The 13851-nt window shown below is 44.3% G+C and overlaps 1 protein-coding gene across 3 annotated transcripts in view; it reads right to left on the bottom strand.

Annotated features, from left to right (window-relative positions):
- Positions 1-13851, bottom strand: part of LOC147010702 (uncharacterized) — a 94378-nt gene that overhangs the window by 27414 nt on the left and 53113 nt on the right. For all 3 annotated transcript variants that reach the window (XM_085859906.1, XM_085859908.1, XM_085859907.1), the window contains 3 exons: positions 11635-11865; positions 6021-6132; positions 19-98 (listed from right to left, as the gene is read on the bottom strand). In XM_085859906.1, coding sequence (XP_085716032.1) covers positions 19-98; positions 6021-6132; positions 11635-11865 — 423 coding nt within the window. The remainder of the gene's footprint in view (positions 1-18; positions 99-6020; positions 6133-11634; positions 11866-13851) is intronic.

The following is a 13851-nucleotide window of genomic DNA, read 5'->3' as shown; positions in this document are numbered from 1 at the left end:
AATGCTCGCAAAACTTACCAGACTCGGTCACAAAAGCCACGGGTTCCGTCTCTGGTCCGAGGCCTTCCTGGTTCTGAGCTCGAACTTTGAAGGTATATCTTTTCAAAAGGTATAAACAGAAGTGTAATTTTTTAATTTTTTTTTAAAAACATTTTCACACAATTACCTACAGGTTACAAGCCAGGCTACTATTCCTCTTAAAGATTACTCAGCTGTAGAGCATCATAGGATGTCACCTCTGGTCTGGCATGTCACCTCAGAAAATGTCACAGCACCTTTTGGTTTGGTTTAAAATGTCACAGCACCTCTACCGACTATTCCTCTTCCTTCTCTTCTTTGCCATTCTATCTTTCCAGTCCCAATTTGATTGTGAAGGTATTCACCAAACACCATCATGACCTTTTCTTCAAACTCTTCCTTCACTCTGTCCCCCTCTTCCATATTCCTCAAAAAAAAAATGGTCTCTTACAATATTTCAACTTCCTCTCTCTGCCCTGTTGTTCTTCAAATAGTGGGGCAACTTAGCTAAATATAGCATAACAATTGTGCATTTTGCGAGGAAAGCACCATATTTGGCACACTAGTAGCCTATCATCATATTATGAACAGATTTGGATATTGGGCCATCTCAACATTTTTGATGGCAGTGGAAAATGGCTGCCACAGCCATCAGCGGCTGAATTTGAGATGGCCCAATATCCAAATCTGTTCATAATATGATGATAGGCTACTAGTGTGCCAAATTTGGTGCTTTCCTCACAAAATGCACAATTGTCATGCTAAGTTGCCCCACTAAAATGGCTGGGTTCAATTCGACCTTTCTTTCATCGCGTGTTTAAAAATTTCATCTATGACAGTGCTTCCTTTCTCCATTCTCTCAATTATTCTGCACTCCATCCCGTCTCCAACGTATCTAAACATATCTCTGACCGACAATTTTTTAAAATCCTATTTTGTTAAGCATGTTCCTCGTCCATCAATCATTCTTTTTTTCTAACTTCAGTGCAAATTCACCCCACCTCCTTAAATCTACCTCCTCCTAACTCCCTCCCTGTTATACCCACCTCCTTACTCCTCTCATCTTGTCCCCCATCCTATACCTCCTCTTAGCACCTCTCCAATGCCCTCTGTTTTACTCACAGCTCCTCCTGATATCTCAACCTGTATGGTTTTCAAACATCTGTGGGCTCCGTTCCAACGTAACAAATATCTCTCTCTCATTCAGTACACTCCTCAATAACTAAAACATGCTCTTTCTTTCCTCTCATCACACCTCCCCCTCTTCCCACCCCCTCAAATCTTGCTCCTCCCGCTTTCTGCTCCCATCTTTACCATTCCACAACCCAATCTTATCCTTCCCCTCTCAACACCCCTTCCTGCTCCGTCCTCCCCCATGGCTATGCATGCTCCTCATCATATCCCCTCCCCTCAAAGCTTCCCTCTCACTCCTCCCTTTCAAATTGGCCACCCCCTCGCTCTTCAAAGCAAACTTCTCTTTCTTCTCCGTCCAAGCTCCCCCCTCACATTTCTCAAAAGGTCCCCCACCCCCCACACCCTCAATTCTCCCCCCTCACCCCTCCCCTTCAAATCTCCCACTTCTCAAAGCTGCCCCCCCTCACATCCACAAAGATGCCTCCTTCCCCCACCCTCTCTCCTCCAACTCATTCCTCCACCTCCTCCAATCTCCTACATCCCTTTGCCCTCTCTCTTATTACTCCACACTGCACCTCATCCCATCACCACCTAACCCTTTGTCCTCCTCCCCATACGACACTCTCCTATAGCTCTTCTACAATCTCCTATACACAGTCAAAAACTCTCTCTACCTCCCCCTCTCCTCCCCTGTCCTGCCCTCCCCCACCCCTCCCCTGCACCAAAAGCCAATTCCCCTCCCTCTTCCTCAACAGTGTGGACCTCAAACATCCAAGGCCTTCAATCTAACCGAACTGATCTCTCCATACAGGTTGCCAATGACAAACCAGACATAATCTGCTCAACAGAAACTTTCCTCCTTTTCCTTCTTCAAGTCTCTGACTCCTTAGTTTCTCTCCCTGGTTAATCCCTCCTCTGCTGAACACAGAGACCATTTTCTATCCACTTCTATCCGCTTGAAAGGCATGCCTCTAGCAAAAAAAAAACTCATCCAAACTCTCTCTTCCTCATACGTGGTGACGTCAATTGTCATCATGCCAGTTGGCTGGGTGTGGGTACCCCTCTCACCTGCCATGACACTTCAGCAAAGGATTTCTGCAACTCAATGGGACCGAGACAATCTGTCAAATTCCCAACCCGGATCTCAGCCAACGGTACTCCATCTCTTCTGGATTTGATTTTGATTGATTTCCCAGAAAACATCTGCTGCCCTTCTTCTGCTCCAATCGGTTCATCAGACCATATGCTTGTTAAAGTGGTCATCTCTCTGGCCGTTGTTAGAGAACCACCTGAGTGTTGACGAGTCTGGCATTTCACTCAGGCCGACTGGCAGGGGATTCAAGCAGCCATCAAACCTCTAGACTGGTTTCCCATTTTACTCTCTTCAACATAAACTCATCCTGGGAATTTTTAAAAATAAATTTGCTCTCCTTCATGCACAGATTTATCCCATCTCGTCTTCAGTTGTCCTACCCTTCCACCTGCCCATTGTACACTGAAGCTTGTGGCGAGGCTGTTGGCCTGAAACAACTTGCCTTCACCTCTTGGAAGAAAAATCCAACTGAAGGTAATCTCAGTTCCTTCTACAAAGCTCAGAACAAGTGTGTGGCTACCCTCAGGAGAGCCAGGAAACATCTTTGTAATCTCAAGTCTGAACTCTTAAACGTATCTCCCTCCTCCAAATCCTGGTGGCATCTCGTTAAGTCTGTTTCTGGTGTCTGTTCCCCATCCATCCCCACCATCTGCTTGAGCACCAGCATCCAGAGCAGTCAGGCTTTGCACCAAAGACGTCAACGATTGACTGTATCCATGCTCTTCGGATCCTCACCGAATGCAGACGAGAGTTTCGGCAGGGGACGCTTGCAGCCAATGTTGATCTCCAGAAAGCGTTTGATTCAGTGAATTGGGATGCCCTCTGCAGTATTTTTGGTCTTCGTGGGGTACCACCAAAACTGATCAATCTGATGTCTGAACTATACTCTGGAACTGAGAGTGCTGTGAGATGTTTTTGGTGTGGATGTTGAGGTCGCGGAGAGATTCACTTACCTTGGCAGTGATATGCATGTCTCTGCTGGCTGTGAGCCACAGGTCAACAGACGTTTGGGTCGGGCCTGGGAAGTCGTGGATTCACTGGATCATGGGGTATGGTGCTGCCGGTACCTGTGTGGGAGGACGAAAGTCCGAGTCTTCAGGTCCTTGGTGTTTCCAGTCTTGCTCCATGGGTATGAGATTTGGACTCTGACCAGGGATCTGAGACAGAGACTTAATTCCTTTGGTACGAGGTCTCTTTGGTGAATCCTTGGCTATCGCAGGCCGGACTCTGTGTCCAACGAGCAATTGCTGAGAGAGACTCAAATGAGATTTGTTACCTGCCATGTCCGTGAGCATCAGCTGTGGCTGTATGGACACGTGGCTCATTTTCCTGATGCTGATCCTGCACACTGGATTCTCTCAGTAAGGGAGCCTCGTAGGTGGAGGAGGCCAATGGGCCGACCACGTGCCTCTTGGTTGCATCAGGTTGATCAGCATCTCAAGGAGATGGGGATGGGCCAGGCATCTGCCTGGGTGATGGCCAGACGGAGGCCCCTGGAGTACCGGCGGAAAGTGGATGCAGCGACGCACTGCTCTGGCACATGCTCGCATACCTGACCTGACCTGATCCCTACCCTTACCTCAAATGGCTGCATAGCTGACACTACACACAAAAAGGATGAATGCCGAAACTCTGTGTTTGCTTCTTCTGTGTCCCAAACCCATCGCTTTATGTACCGATCTTACCCAGTCACACCAAGCTGTTCCAAGACTCGATGTCCTTTTCTCCTGATAAGGTGAAGAGTTTGCAGTCAAACCTCGATTCTGATTCTGCAACCGGTCAAGAATGCATCAGCCCACGTGTCCTAAAAATCTGCTCCTCTGCTCTTGCTCACCTCCTCTCTGTTCTATTCATCCTCTCATTTGCTCAAGGTCATCTGCCATCTGCTTGGAAATCAGCAAACATTACCGCTCTATGTAAAAAAGGTGCAAAAACAGATCCCTGCAATGACAGACCAATCAGCCTGCTCTTAATCATCAGCAAGGTCATGGAATCCATCATCGGTTGCAACATTAAATCCTTCCTCTTCTCCAATGCTTGATTTCCAATCATCAATTTGGATTCAGACCAGGTCACTCTACCCTGGACATGCTGCTTCTGCTTTCCCAACAATGGATGGAGGTACTCAATGCCATACCTGAGATCAGAGCTATCTCCCTAGACATATCACGAGCTTTATATACGGTTTAGTACCCTGCCCTGCTCACCAAACTTTCTTCCTATGGTATCCAATGCAATCTCCACTCATGGCTCACGGACTTCCTCTCCTGTCACAACCAATGCGTGGGTTAATGTCTGTCTCTGTCTCTGTCTCTGTCTCTGTCTCTGTCTCTGTCTCTGTCTCTGTCTCTGTCTCTGTCTCTGTCTCTGTCTCTGTCTCTGTCTCTGTCTCTGTCTCTCTCTCTCTCTCTCTCTCTCATCTACTCTTCCTGTCCAGGCTGGAGTTACTCAAGGCAGTGTTCTAGGCCCTGTACTTTTTCTGGTTTTCATGAATGATCTCTCCGGCTCTCTGGAAAATCATCTTTATCTCTTTGCTGATGACTCCACCCTCTGCTGTACAATCTCTCAGCCCTCTGATCGGCAGGCGGCAGCCTCTTCACTCTCTGCAGACCTGGATATAACCACAAGCTGGTCAAAAACTTGGAACGTGTCTTTCAATCCGAACAAATCTGAAACTCTCACTTTGTCTTTCCAAAAGGACCTTGTGGAAACCACCCAACCCCCCCTCCCCCAAATCTACTTTCTCAACAACCCTCTTGAAGAAGACCTTTGTTTCAAGCTTTTGGGCCTCACTATCTGCCATGATCTTTCCTCGAAAAGCCACATTTCCAAGCTGGCCTCCAAAGTCAGTTGCTGACTGGGCATCCTCCATCATGCAATGTCCTTCCTTGGCACATCTGAGCTCCCCACCACATACAAAGCTTTCATCCGCAGCCTGATGGAGTACTGCTCTCCCCTCTGGGCTGGTGCTCCTGCCTCACACCTAACTCGGCTTCACGCTCTGGAAACCAGGGCTTTTAGGATCATTGGTATCTCCTGCGATGAAGCTGAGCTTTTGGGTCTCTCATTCTCCCACCACAGGCAGATCAGTGGTCTTTCTGTCTTCTACCATCTCCTCTCCAGCCTTGCCTCCCCTGCTTTGGCTGTGCTCTGTCCCCATATATTTCTACAGGGTGCTGAAGGTCCACCAAAAACCCCCTTCTGGTGAAATTGCCAAAATAAGGAATCACTGCTCACTTTCACTCTTTCATTCCACTTTTTGTCCCACCCCTGGAACAAACTCCCCTACTCTATTCAATCCCACTCCTCCCTCCAGGTCTTCAAAACAACTGTTCACCACCACCTCATATCTTTCCCCATCCAAAACGTTGATCTTTTCTACCCCCGTTAATCCAGCCCGAACCCACCTCCTTAAAATTCCGTTTTCCTTCCTGAAAGTCCCTGTCATGTCCATCTTGTTTACCCCATGCACCCTGCCCCATCCCTCTCTTCCACAGATCTCTTCATGTCTCTGTTCCCCACTGTTTTGTGCTTCCCTCACTCATCCATCTTGTCGCCTGCTCCCTTTGTTACATGTTCTGTGTGTTAGTTCTTATATGAGCATCGACATTGTATACAAAAAAGTGATGAGCAATATTTCCTATGCATTGAGCAAACATCTCACTGAAATCCGCAGTGAGCACAAAGAAGCAGTGTGTGGGCAAGAAATCCTGTACCATTGCATTTGTTCACGATGAATTGGGTGGAAAACAAAACATTTGGCATGTATGCTCACTTGGTGTTCGGTTGGAGGTTTTCCACAGGCAAAAAAGTCTCATTGCTGACATTGGAGTGCAACCATTTCTCTGTCTTTTTTCCATCAGTCATCCCACTGGTCACAACGTAATCTGGTCCAGGCATGGATGTGCAAAGAATAGGTGCCAATTGAAATGGCCCATGCCATAATGCATACCGTTGTTTATTTTCACAGAAGCTTTTCCCATTATACTTCTTTCTCAAGACTCAGTTGCAGAACAAGGCCCCTTTGTCAGCACAAGCATGTCTTCTCTGGTCCACCACGAACACATCCACAACCAACCTGACACGTGCTCACGCAAGCTAATCACACACTCACACGCACACTGTGAACAACAGTAAAACAATAAAGTTCACGAATCATCTACAAGTAAGGTGAAAATCCAGGTCACGGCCAAAACAATGAAGTTGTACTAGGTGAGTGAATTGTGGAGCTTCCCCCAATTTAGCAAAACAATACTGTTGGATCTCTTCATAAGGAATGAAAAATAATACTGAAAAGAAGTCCACAAGATCAAAACAATCAATTAGCAGGCCCAAAGTTTCTCTAAATCTGATATACAGTACTTGCACCTGCTTCTTTCTTATAATCAGACATTGAATCCACACTCGCCTCTGAGCTGTCGAGCTTGGGTTTGAATCTTGGCCCAGGTATGAGCCATCATCCTGGTGTTTCTCAGGCAGGGCAATCCATCAATGTGTGTGCTGTCCCTCAGATGGACGTTAAACTGGGTGTCTCGTCTGATAGATTAGCGATTAGTTTATGGACATTAAAGTTCCCACGGTATCCTCTGCGGGGACTAGGTGAGTTATCGCTGACACCCAGGCCAAATTCCAAATACCCGCTCTAAATTACAGGGGGCACTGCATCAGCCACACAGCTGTGCCTCCAGCAAAAAAATTCAGCCAGCAGCCAGGTGCTGCATATGAAAGAAGACAACAATTTGAAGAAAAAAAACTGGAAATGCAATATACAAAATGAATGGACAATTAACCAATACGACACCTAAATGTCTCCAGTTGATAATAATAGTACGAAAGCGGGGAAAAAAATTGATTGAATAATTCCTGCAGCAATTATTATTATTATTATTATTTTTAAAAATATCAATCAATTTGAAGCTCATGAAGCAGAAATCCTAAAATTCACAATAGTCTGGTACAACTGTACAATGGAGTATTTTGTGTTCAAAGTATTGTTTCGTGATGGCAAAACTCTCTCAGCGATGTTCCATCAGATGATATACAGGGAATCACGTGTAATGAATTTCGTGTGCATTTGTAATAATAATATAATACAAGTTCCCTCACAAGCAACTTTGAAGCAGGAGGAGGCCATTGGACCCCTCAAAGCCTGAGCAACTATTACCAACCTATAGTTGTTTGTCCATGTTCTATCCTTTTTAAATGCTCAGCGTTAAGCAAGGAAGCTGCACATACTTTTATTTGTCAGATGTGTTTCAATATAATTATGCATGATATCTCTCAGGGAGTCTTCAAAATGTTACAATTTAAAGAAAATTACTGAAAAAGGCATGCGATGGTCATGGGTAAAAAAAATAGGCCATTCAAATCAAATTTGATGATTGCAACACCCACCGAAGGAGACTGCTCACTGATTACACAAATTATTGTTAAACTGTGTCAAATCTTCATCAAACCAGACTTGGAGGTATTGTGATTAGTGCATCCATTCGGAGGATGGTAGGTCAGCGGTTCAATTCTGACCTTGGCATAGTCATTGCAAAGTCATTAAAAATGGTAAGTGCTACTTCTTTGCTTCATGCTCGCATTTAGACTTGGAGGATAGAGTTAGGATTTATTTATTTTTTTCATCCAAATGAGTTCAGTGAAGAATTCAATAATCTGTTGGATATTTTGGCAAAACAACCACCAGCCCGTAATATATGGGGAATCATGAATGTTAAATAAAATAGAACTTTCATACGTGTATCAGGACTTTAAGCCAGTATAGTAAGAACTAGAACAGCAATTTGTGGAGCACATACCTCCGCCAGGCTGAACAGTTTACGTTCTGCATCCCACTGATAGTCCGGATCTGGTTCAGGACAGTCAATATCTAATTGGCTTGTTCTTGTCACCTACCCAACTCATCCACCAATTTCGTCCGAATCCGTCCACAACTTTTTTGAGATATCATGCAATATATCGTTTTTGGCCATATTTCCCAATGGTGAAGAATCACTTTAAAAAAAACTTCTCATCTCCGGATTCAGATTCAGATCTTCACCAAAATCTAATCGATTTCGTGCTCCCCAAACACCCAAACTGTCCACTAAATTTCTTCTGAATCCATCCGTAACTTTTTGAGATATCCTGTTCACAGGTTCACAGTATTTTATGTGGTAAATAAATGAAAGGATGTACTAAGTGAAAGGTCTAAATGATAGAGTTGTAAATGTGTCAAGGTCAAAGGTCTGAAAAGGTCAAATGGTCTGAAGGTCTAAAGTTTGAAAGGTGGAAAGGTCAAAAGATCTGAAAAGGTCTAAATGGGTCTAAAGTGCAAAATGGTCTAAAGGGTCTTCAAAGGTCGAAGGGGTCTAAAGCGTGTAATTTACGGTCTGAAGGGTTGGCGTTTTCTGAAGGGGTCGAAATGATCGTCTAAAAATGGACTAAGGGTCAAAGGCATCTTCCAGGTATGAAAAGGTCTGAAAGGTGTGAAGGTCTAAAGGGTAGAAATAAGTCAAAAGGTCTTCAGGGTACAAAAGGGTCTTAGAGGACCTAAAGGGTCAGGTCAAGTCAGATATGGGAGCATGCGCCGGAGCAGCACATTGCGACATCCACTTTCCGTCGGTACTCCAGGGGCTTCCATCTGGCCATCCCCCAAGCAGATGCCTGGCCCATCCGCATCTCCTTGAGATGCTGATCAACCTGCTGAAACCACGAGGGACGTGGTCGGCCCATCGCCTCCTCCACTCACAAGGCTCCCTCACTGAGAGAATATGGGGAACAGGATCAGCGTCAGGAAAACGAGCCACATGTCCAAACAGCCGCAGCAGATGCTCAGGGACATTGCAGGTAACAAATCTCATTTGAGTCTCTCTCAGCAACCACTTGTTGGACATAAAGTCTGATGAGTGATAGCCAAGGATTCTCTGAAGAGACCTGGTACCAAAGGAATTAAGTCTCTGTCTCAGATCCCTGGTCAGAGTCCAAGTCTCACATCCCAAGAGCAAGACTGGAAGCACCAAGGACCTGAAGACTTGGACTGTCATCTTCCCGCACAGGTCGCGGCAGCGCCACACCCCATGACCCAGTGAATCCATGAGTCCCCAGCCCTGACACAGACGTCTATTGACCTCTGACTCACAGCCAGCAGAGACATGAGTATCACTGCCAAGGTAAGTGAATCTCTCCATGACCTCACCATCCTCACCACAAACAGGTACAGATAAGATAGCAGCATCCAAGATGTCATTGCAAGCCTGGATCTTAGTTTTGACCCAGGAAACCCACAATCTGAGTGGCTCCAACTCATTAAGCACCTCACGCACCCAGAAAAGGACATCCAGAGTCTCCGCAAAGATGACTGCATCATCTGCAAAATCAAGGTCAGAAATCTTGACATTCCCAAACGATGCACTGTAGGTTGATCTCTCGGACATCCTCCCCAGAATCCAGTTCATACAAGCACTGTAAAGTTTGGGGGCCAGTACACACCCCTGACAAACTCCAGTAACAACTGGAAATAAGTCGGAGATGGTATCACCACATCTTACAGCACTCTCAGTACTAGAGTATAGTTCAGACATCAGATTGTTCTGTTTTGGTGGCACCCCACAAAAACTAAGAATCCTCCAGAGGGCATCCTGATTCACTGAATCAAACACTTTGCAGAGATCATCATAGGCTGCAAGCAGCCCCTGCCGAGACTCTCATCTGTGTTTGGTGAGGACCTGAAGGACAAGGCTATGGTCAATCGTTGACCCCTTTGGTGGAAACCATGACTGCTCTGGGCACTGGTGCTCAAGCAGAGGGTGGCAAACCTGCAACTTCAGAGTTGCTACCACAAGTCTGTGGTCGGTATTGAGGAACTGATCACTCCGGTAGACCCTGAAGTTGTGGATCATCCTTCAGGACCATCAACGAGCACATGGTCAATCTCCTTTGCTACACCAACAGCATTGGAATACCAAGTCCGGTGATGAGCCTGTGGGCACTGAAACCATGAACCAGCCACCCTAAGTCCATGACTTCTTGCAAAGTCAAGGAATTTAGTGCTATTCTGGTTCACAGTTCCAGACCCATGGGGACCAACACATATATGTCATCACCATCAATATCAGTTCCAGTCTCTGCATTGAAATCCCCCAAGACTGAAGAGTATCTCACCTGGGGCACTGATCAACCAGAGAATCGAGCGTGGCATAGAATGTGTCCTTCATGGTGAGATCATTCGCCTCAGTTGGAGCATATTCAGAGACCACAGAAATGTCACCCAAGGAGTGATGAATTCTCAGTCTCATAATACGCTCGTTGACCGGTGTTAACTCAATTACCATAGTAATCAGCTTATTGGACACAGCTACAGCAACTCCTTGGTCGTGGTAACCATCAGAGAGATCAGACTATTTTGAAGGTTTTCTTGTGTTTTGCGGAGTGAAGGGTTTTACCGTGACCAGAGTGCAAATCCTGCCACCAACCTCATAAAAAAGTAACCCAACTGCAGTGGGATGTCCGCAGACACAGTTGAGCATGAGATATGTGTTTTGACAGAAGCTTTTCACATTACGACTGCTGTTGGATTGTTGGATGTTGGCATCACAGTTCACGACTGCTGTTGGCTCACAAGGAGCTCCTCCGCCCTTTGACAGGTTTTGTTTTTAATCCTGCTGGGTGTCCATATCATACACCCCCTCACCAGAAAACCTGGTGGGGGAGACGGTTTCGTCGCCGTCAACCCGACCATGAAACAGGTTAGTACAGGTTTACATGATAGCTGCAGCAAGTCACAGATCTGTTCTGGCCTGACCTGACAATATAATCTGATCTGGCTAAAGGGTATAACGGAGTATATAGGGTCTTAGGGGTCTAAATGGTCATCAGGGTCTTAGGCTTCTAAAGAGCTTCAAGGTCTAAATGATCTTAAAGTGTTTTTAGGGTGGTAAAGGGTCTTTGGGGTCTTAAAGGTCTTAAGTGTTTTCAATGGTCTTAATAGCCTTAGCGGTGTGAAGGGCCTTTGGGGTCGTAGGTGTCTTCAGGGTCTGAATGGTCTGAGGGGTTTTAAGAGTATTAGCGGTCTAAAGGGGTTTAGGGATCTTAAGGGGTATTAAAGGGTCAAGAGTGTATTAGGGGTCTTCAGGATTTTTGGGGTCTTAAAAAGTGTTCGGGCTCCAAAGGATCGAACTTAATTAATACACATACTCACGTTCTATGCGGACAGACAGACAGACACAAACAAAAAGAAAACGGACCGAAATGCAATACCCTCTCATTTGGCGAGGGTAATTAAAAGTGCACAACAAAATAGCTCTTGCAATTTCATAAGCATTCATATTTCTCTGTTCTCACATGCAGAAATGCATAAATAATTTATTCTTTCACTCATCCACCATCAGTCCAAATTCCCCCACCGGTGATACTGGAGTTCTCTGGAGGTAGCCAATTGATTACGACGAAAGAGTGGCAACCTTCGACTGCAAGGACGCTCACATTCCTGGGCACATTCTCCGGAGGCCCAGATATCACCTGCACGTTGCTTGCAGACTGAAACTTTTCGCCGTATTTGAGTTTCATGCGTTCCATCACCTCGGTAACTGAACATGGCACCTTTGGTTCTTTGGACATGAAATTCACGTGGTTGGCTGTCAGTGAACACACATAATCAGTCCGTGAGCTTTTGGAGAACATTCGGCAAGACTTGCAGATGAAAACATTGCAACGAAATTTCTATGGAGTGAGTATTTGTCATCTTGAGAATCCTTACAAAGCATCTCACTGTATTATTTGCAGATGCTGATAATCCGCTGTTCAAAGTGTGTTTGTCAGTCCTTTATTAAGAAGGAAATTACACTGAAAAGTTTCGAGTCAGTGCTATACACATGAGGAGCATTCAGAAAGTTCCACAAATGAGACATGTGCAAAAGTCCAAGACATGCCAATATTTTCTGTTTTAAATACATAAGTAGATATAATTAGTAGAAAAAATATAGTCCTGGGTATTGCTTGTCGAAAGGTTCAACCCCTCTGCCCAACCCCCCCCCCCCTCCACAATGTCTGAAATAACAAAACAGTTGGAAAATTTCCATAAACGAAAATATCTGCAAATAAACGTTGGCCAGTGCATTCTCGGTCTGCTCACTGATAGTCACGTGACCCAAAACAATGGGCAAAGAAATAAAATGCTTTGCAATTAATATATTCAGCTATGTGTGTCAAGCTTTTCATTTTACTTTAAGCAGTGGTTGTGGAAGGTTGAGCAGTGAAGAGCGCGATGACCTTTTCTTCACCCAAAACAATGACCCAAGACAATTGAGCAACACTCAAGATGGTTGCGAGGCAACGCTAACATGCACCTCTTCCACATCTCATTTTATTATGTTTGTCGTATTTACGTGAAAATTAATATCGCTGTAAACTTTTAAATAAGGAACTCATTCGAATCACTAATTCCTGATTTACTTGTGTTTATTGCTGCTTGTAGAATGCAACCACAATCCACTTCATCAAATATATGAAAAGCTTATATTTATTATATCTATACGTAGGATGCACCCGAGCAACTGCTTGCAGTGTGCAAGCATTTCCCCACCTGTGTTATATAAATGTTATGCATTTGTTATGTTATATAATATATATATATATATATATATATATATATATATATATATATATACATATATATATATATATACATATATATATATATATATATATATATATATATACACAAATATATACATATATATATCTTCTTCTTCTTCTTTCGGCTGCTTCCGTTAGGGGTCGCCACAGCGGATCATCCATTATGATCCGCATAGTGATTTGGCACATGTTTTACGCCGGATGCCCTTCCTGACGCAACCCTGGTCGCCTCTTACGACACAGGGATAATATACATATATATATATACATATATAAATATATATATATATATATATATATATATATTTATATATACACACAACACGAGTGGGGAAATGCACACTGCAAGCAACTTTTCAGGTACATCTCCTACATGCAGACATAATAAACATAAGCTTTATTTATTTGATGAAGTGGATAATGAGAGCTTTATATTCAAGAGCACTAGGTTATGATGACATGCAAGCCAAAAGACAAACTAAAAATGTTGCTTATTCATAATTACCTTAGTGAAACAATGGCTAAACAAGACAAAGAGCAATTGGAGATTGCAAACCCTCACCAGGATTTGATTTGTGTGGTGTGGTGTGTTGTGTCGTGTTTGTGCAGTTTTGTGTGGTGTATTTTGCATGGGATTTGTGTACTGGTGTGTTACATAATTAATAAGAGACATAAGGAAAACTACCACTTTGTAAATGCTGGCAGTGATGACTGGTTCAGCCATTTCAAAGAAGATTTTTGAAGGTTTAAAAAAACAAAAAGCAATATGGCTGCTGAATCACGAGGCCGATGACGTCATCAAAAAATTTTGTGCACCATTTTATCCAGAGATGACCCTCAAAAATTTTCATACTGATTGGATGTAACGTTCTACATATGCAATTATGATGTCATAATGAAGGCACCGATGACATCATCAAGAAAAATCACACATTCCCCATGAGGAGTACTAACTATGTGCCAAGTTTCAATTCGTTCCTTGGTGC

Source organism: Eptatretus burgeri, chromosome 16, assembly GCF_056783735.1.
Source record: "Eptatretus burgeri isolate ZD-2024b chromosome 16, Ebu_testis_v1, whole genome shotgun sequence".
Taxonomy (NCBI): domain Eukaryota; kingdom Metazoa; phylum Chordata; class Myxini; order Myxiniformes; family Myxinidae; genus Eptatretus; species Eptatretus burgeri.
This window is presented reverse-complemented; position numbering and strand designations above follow the sequence as displayed.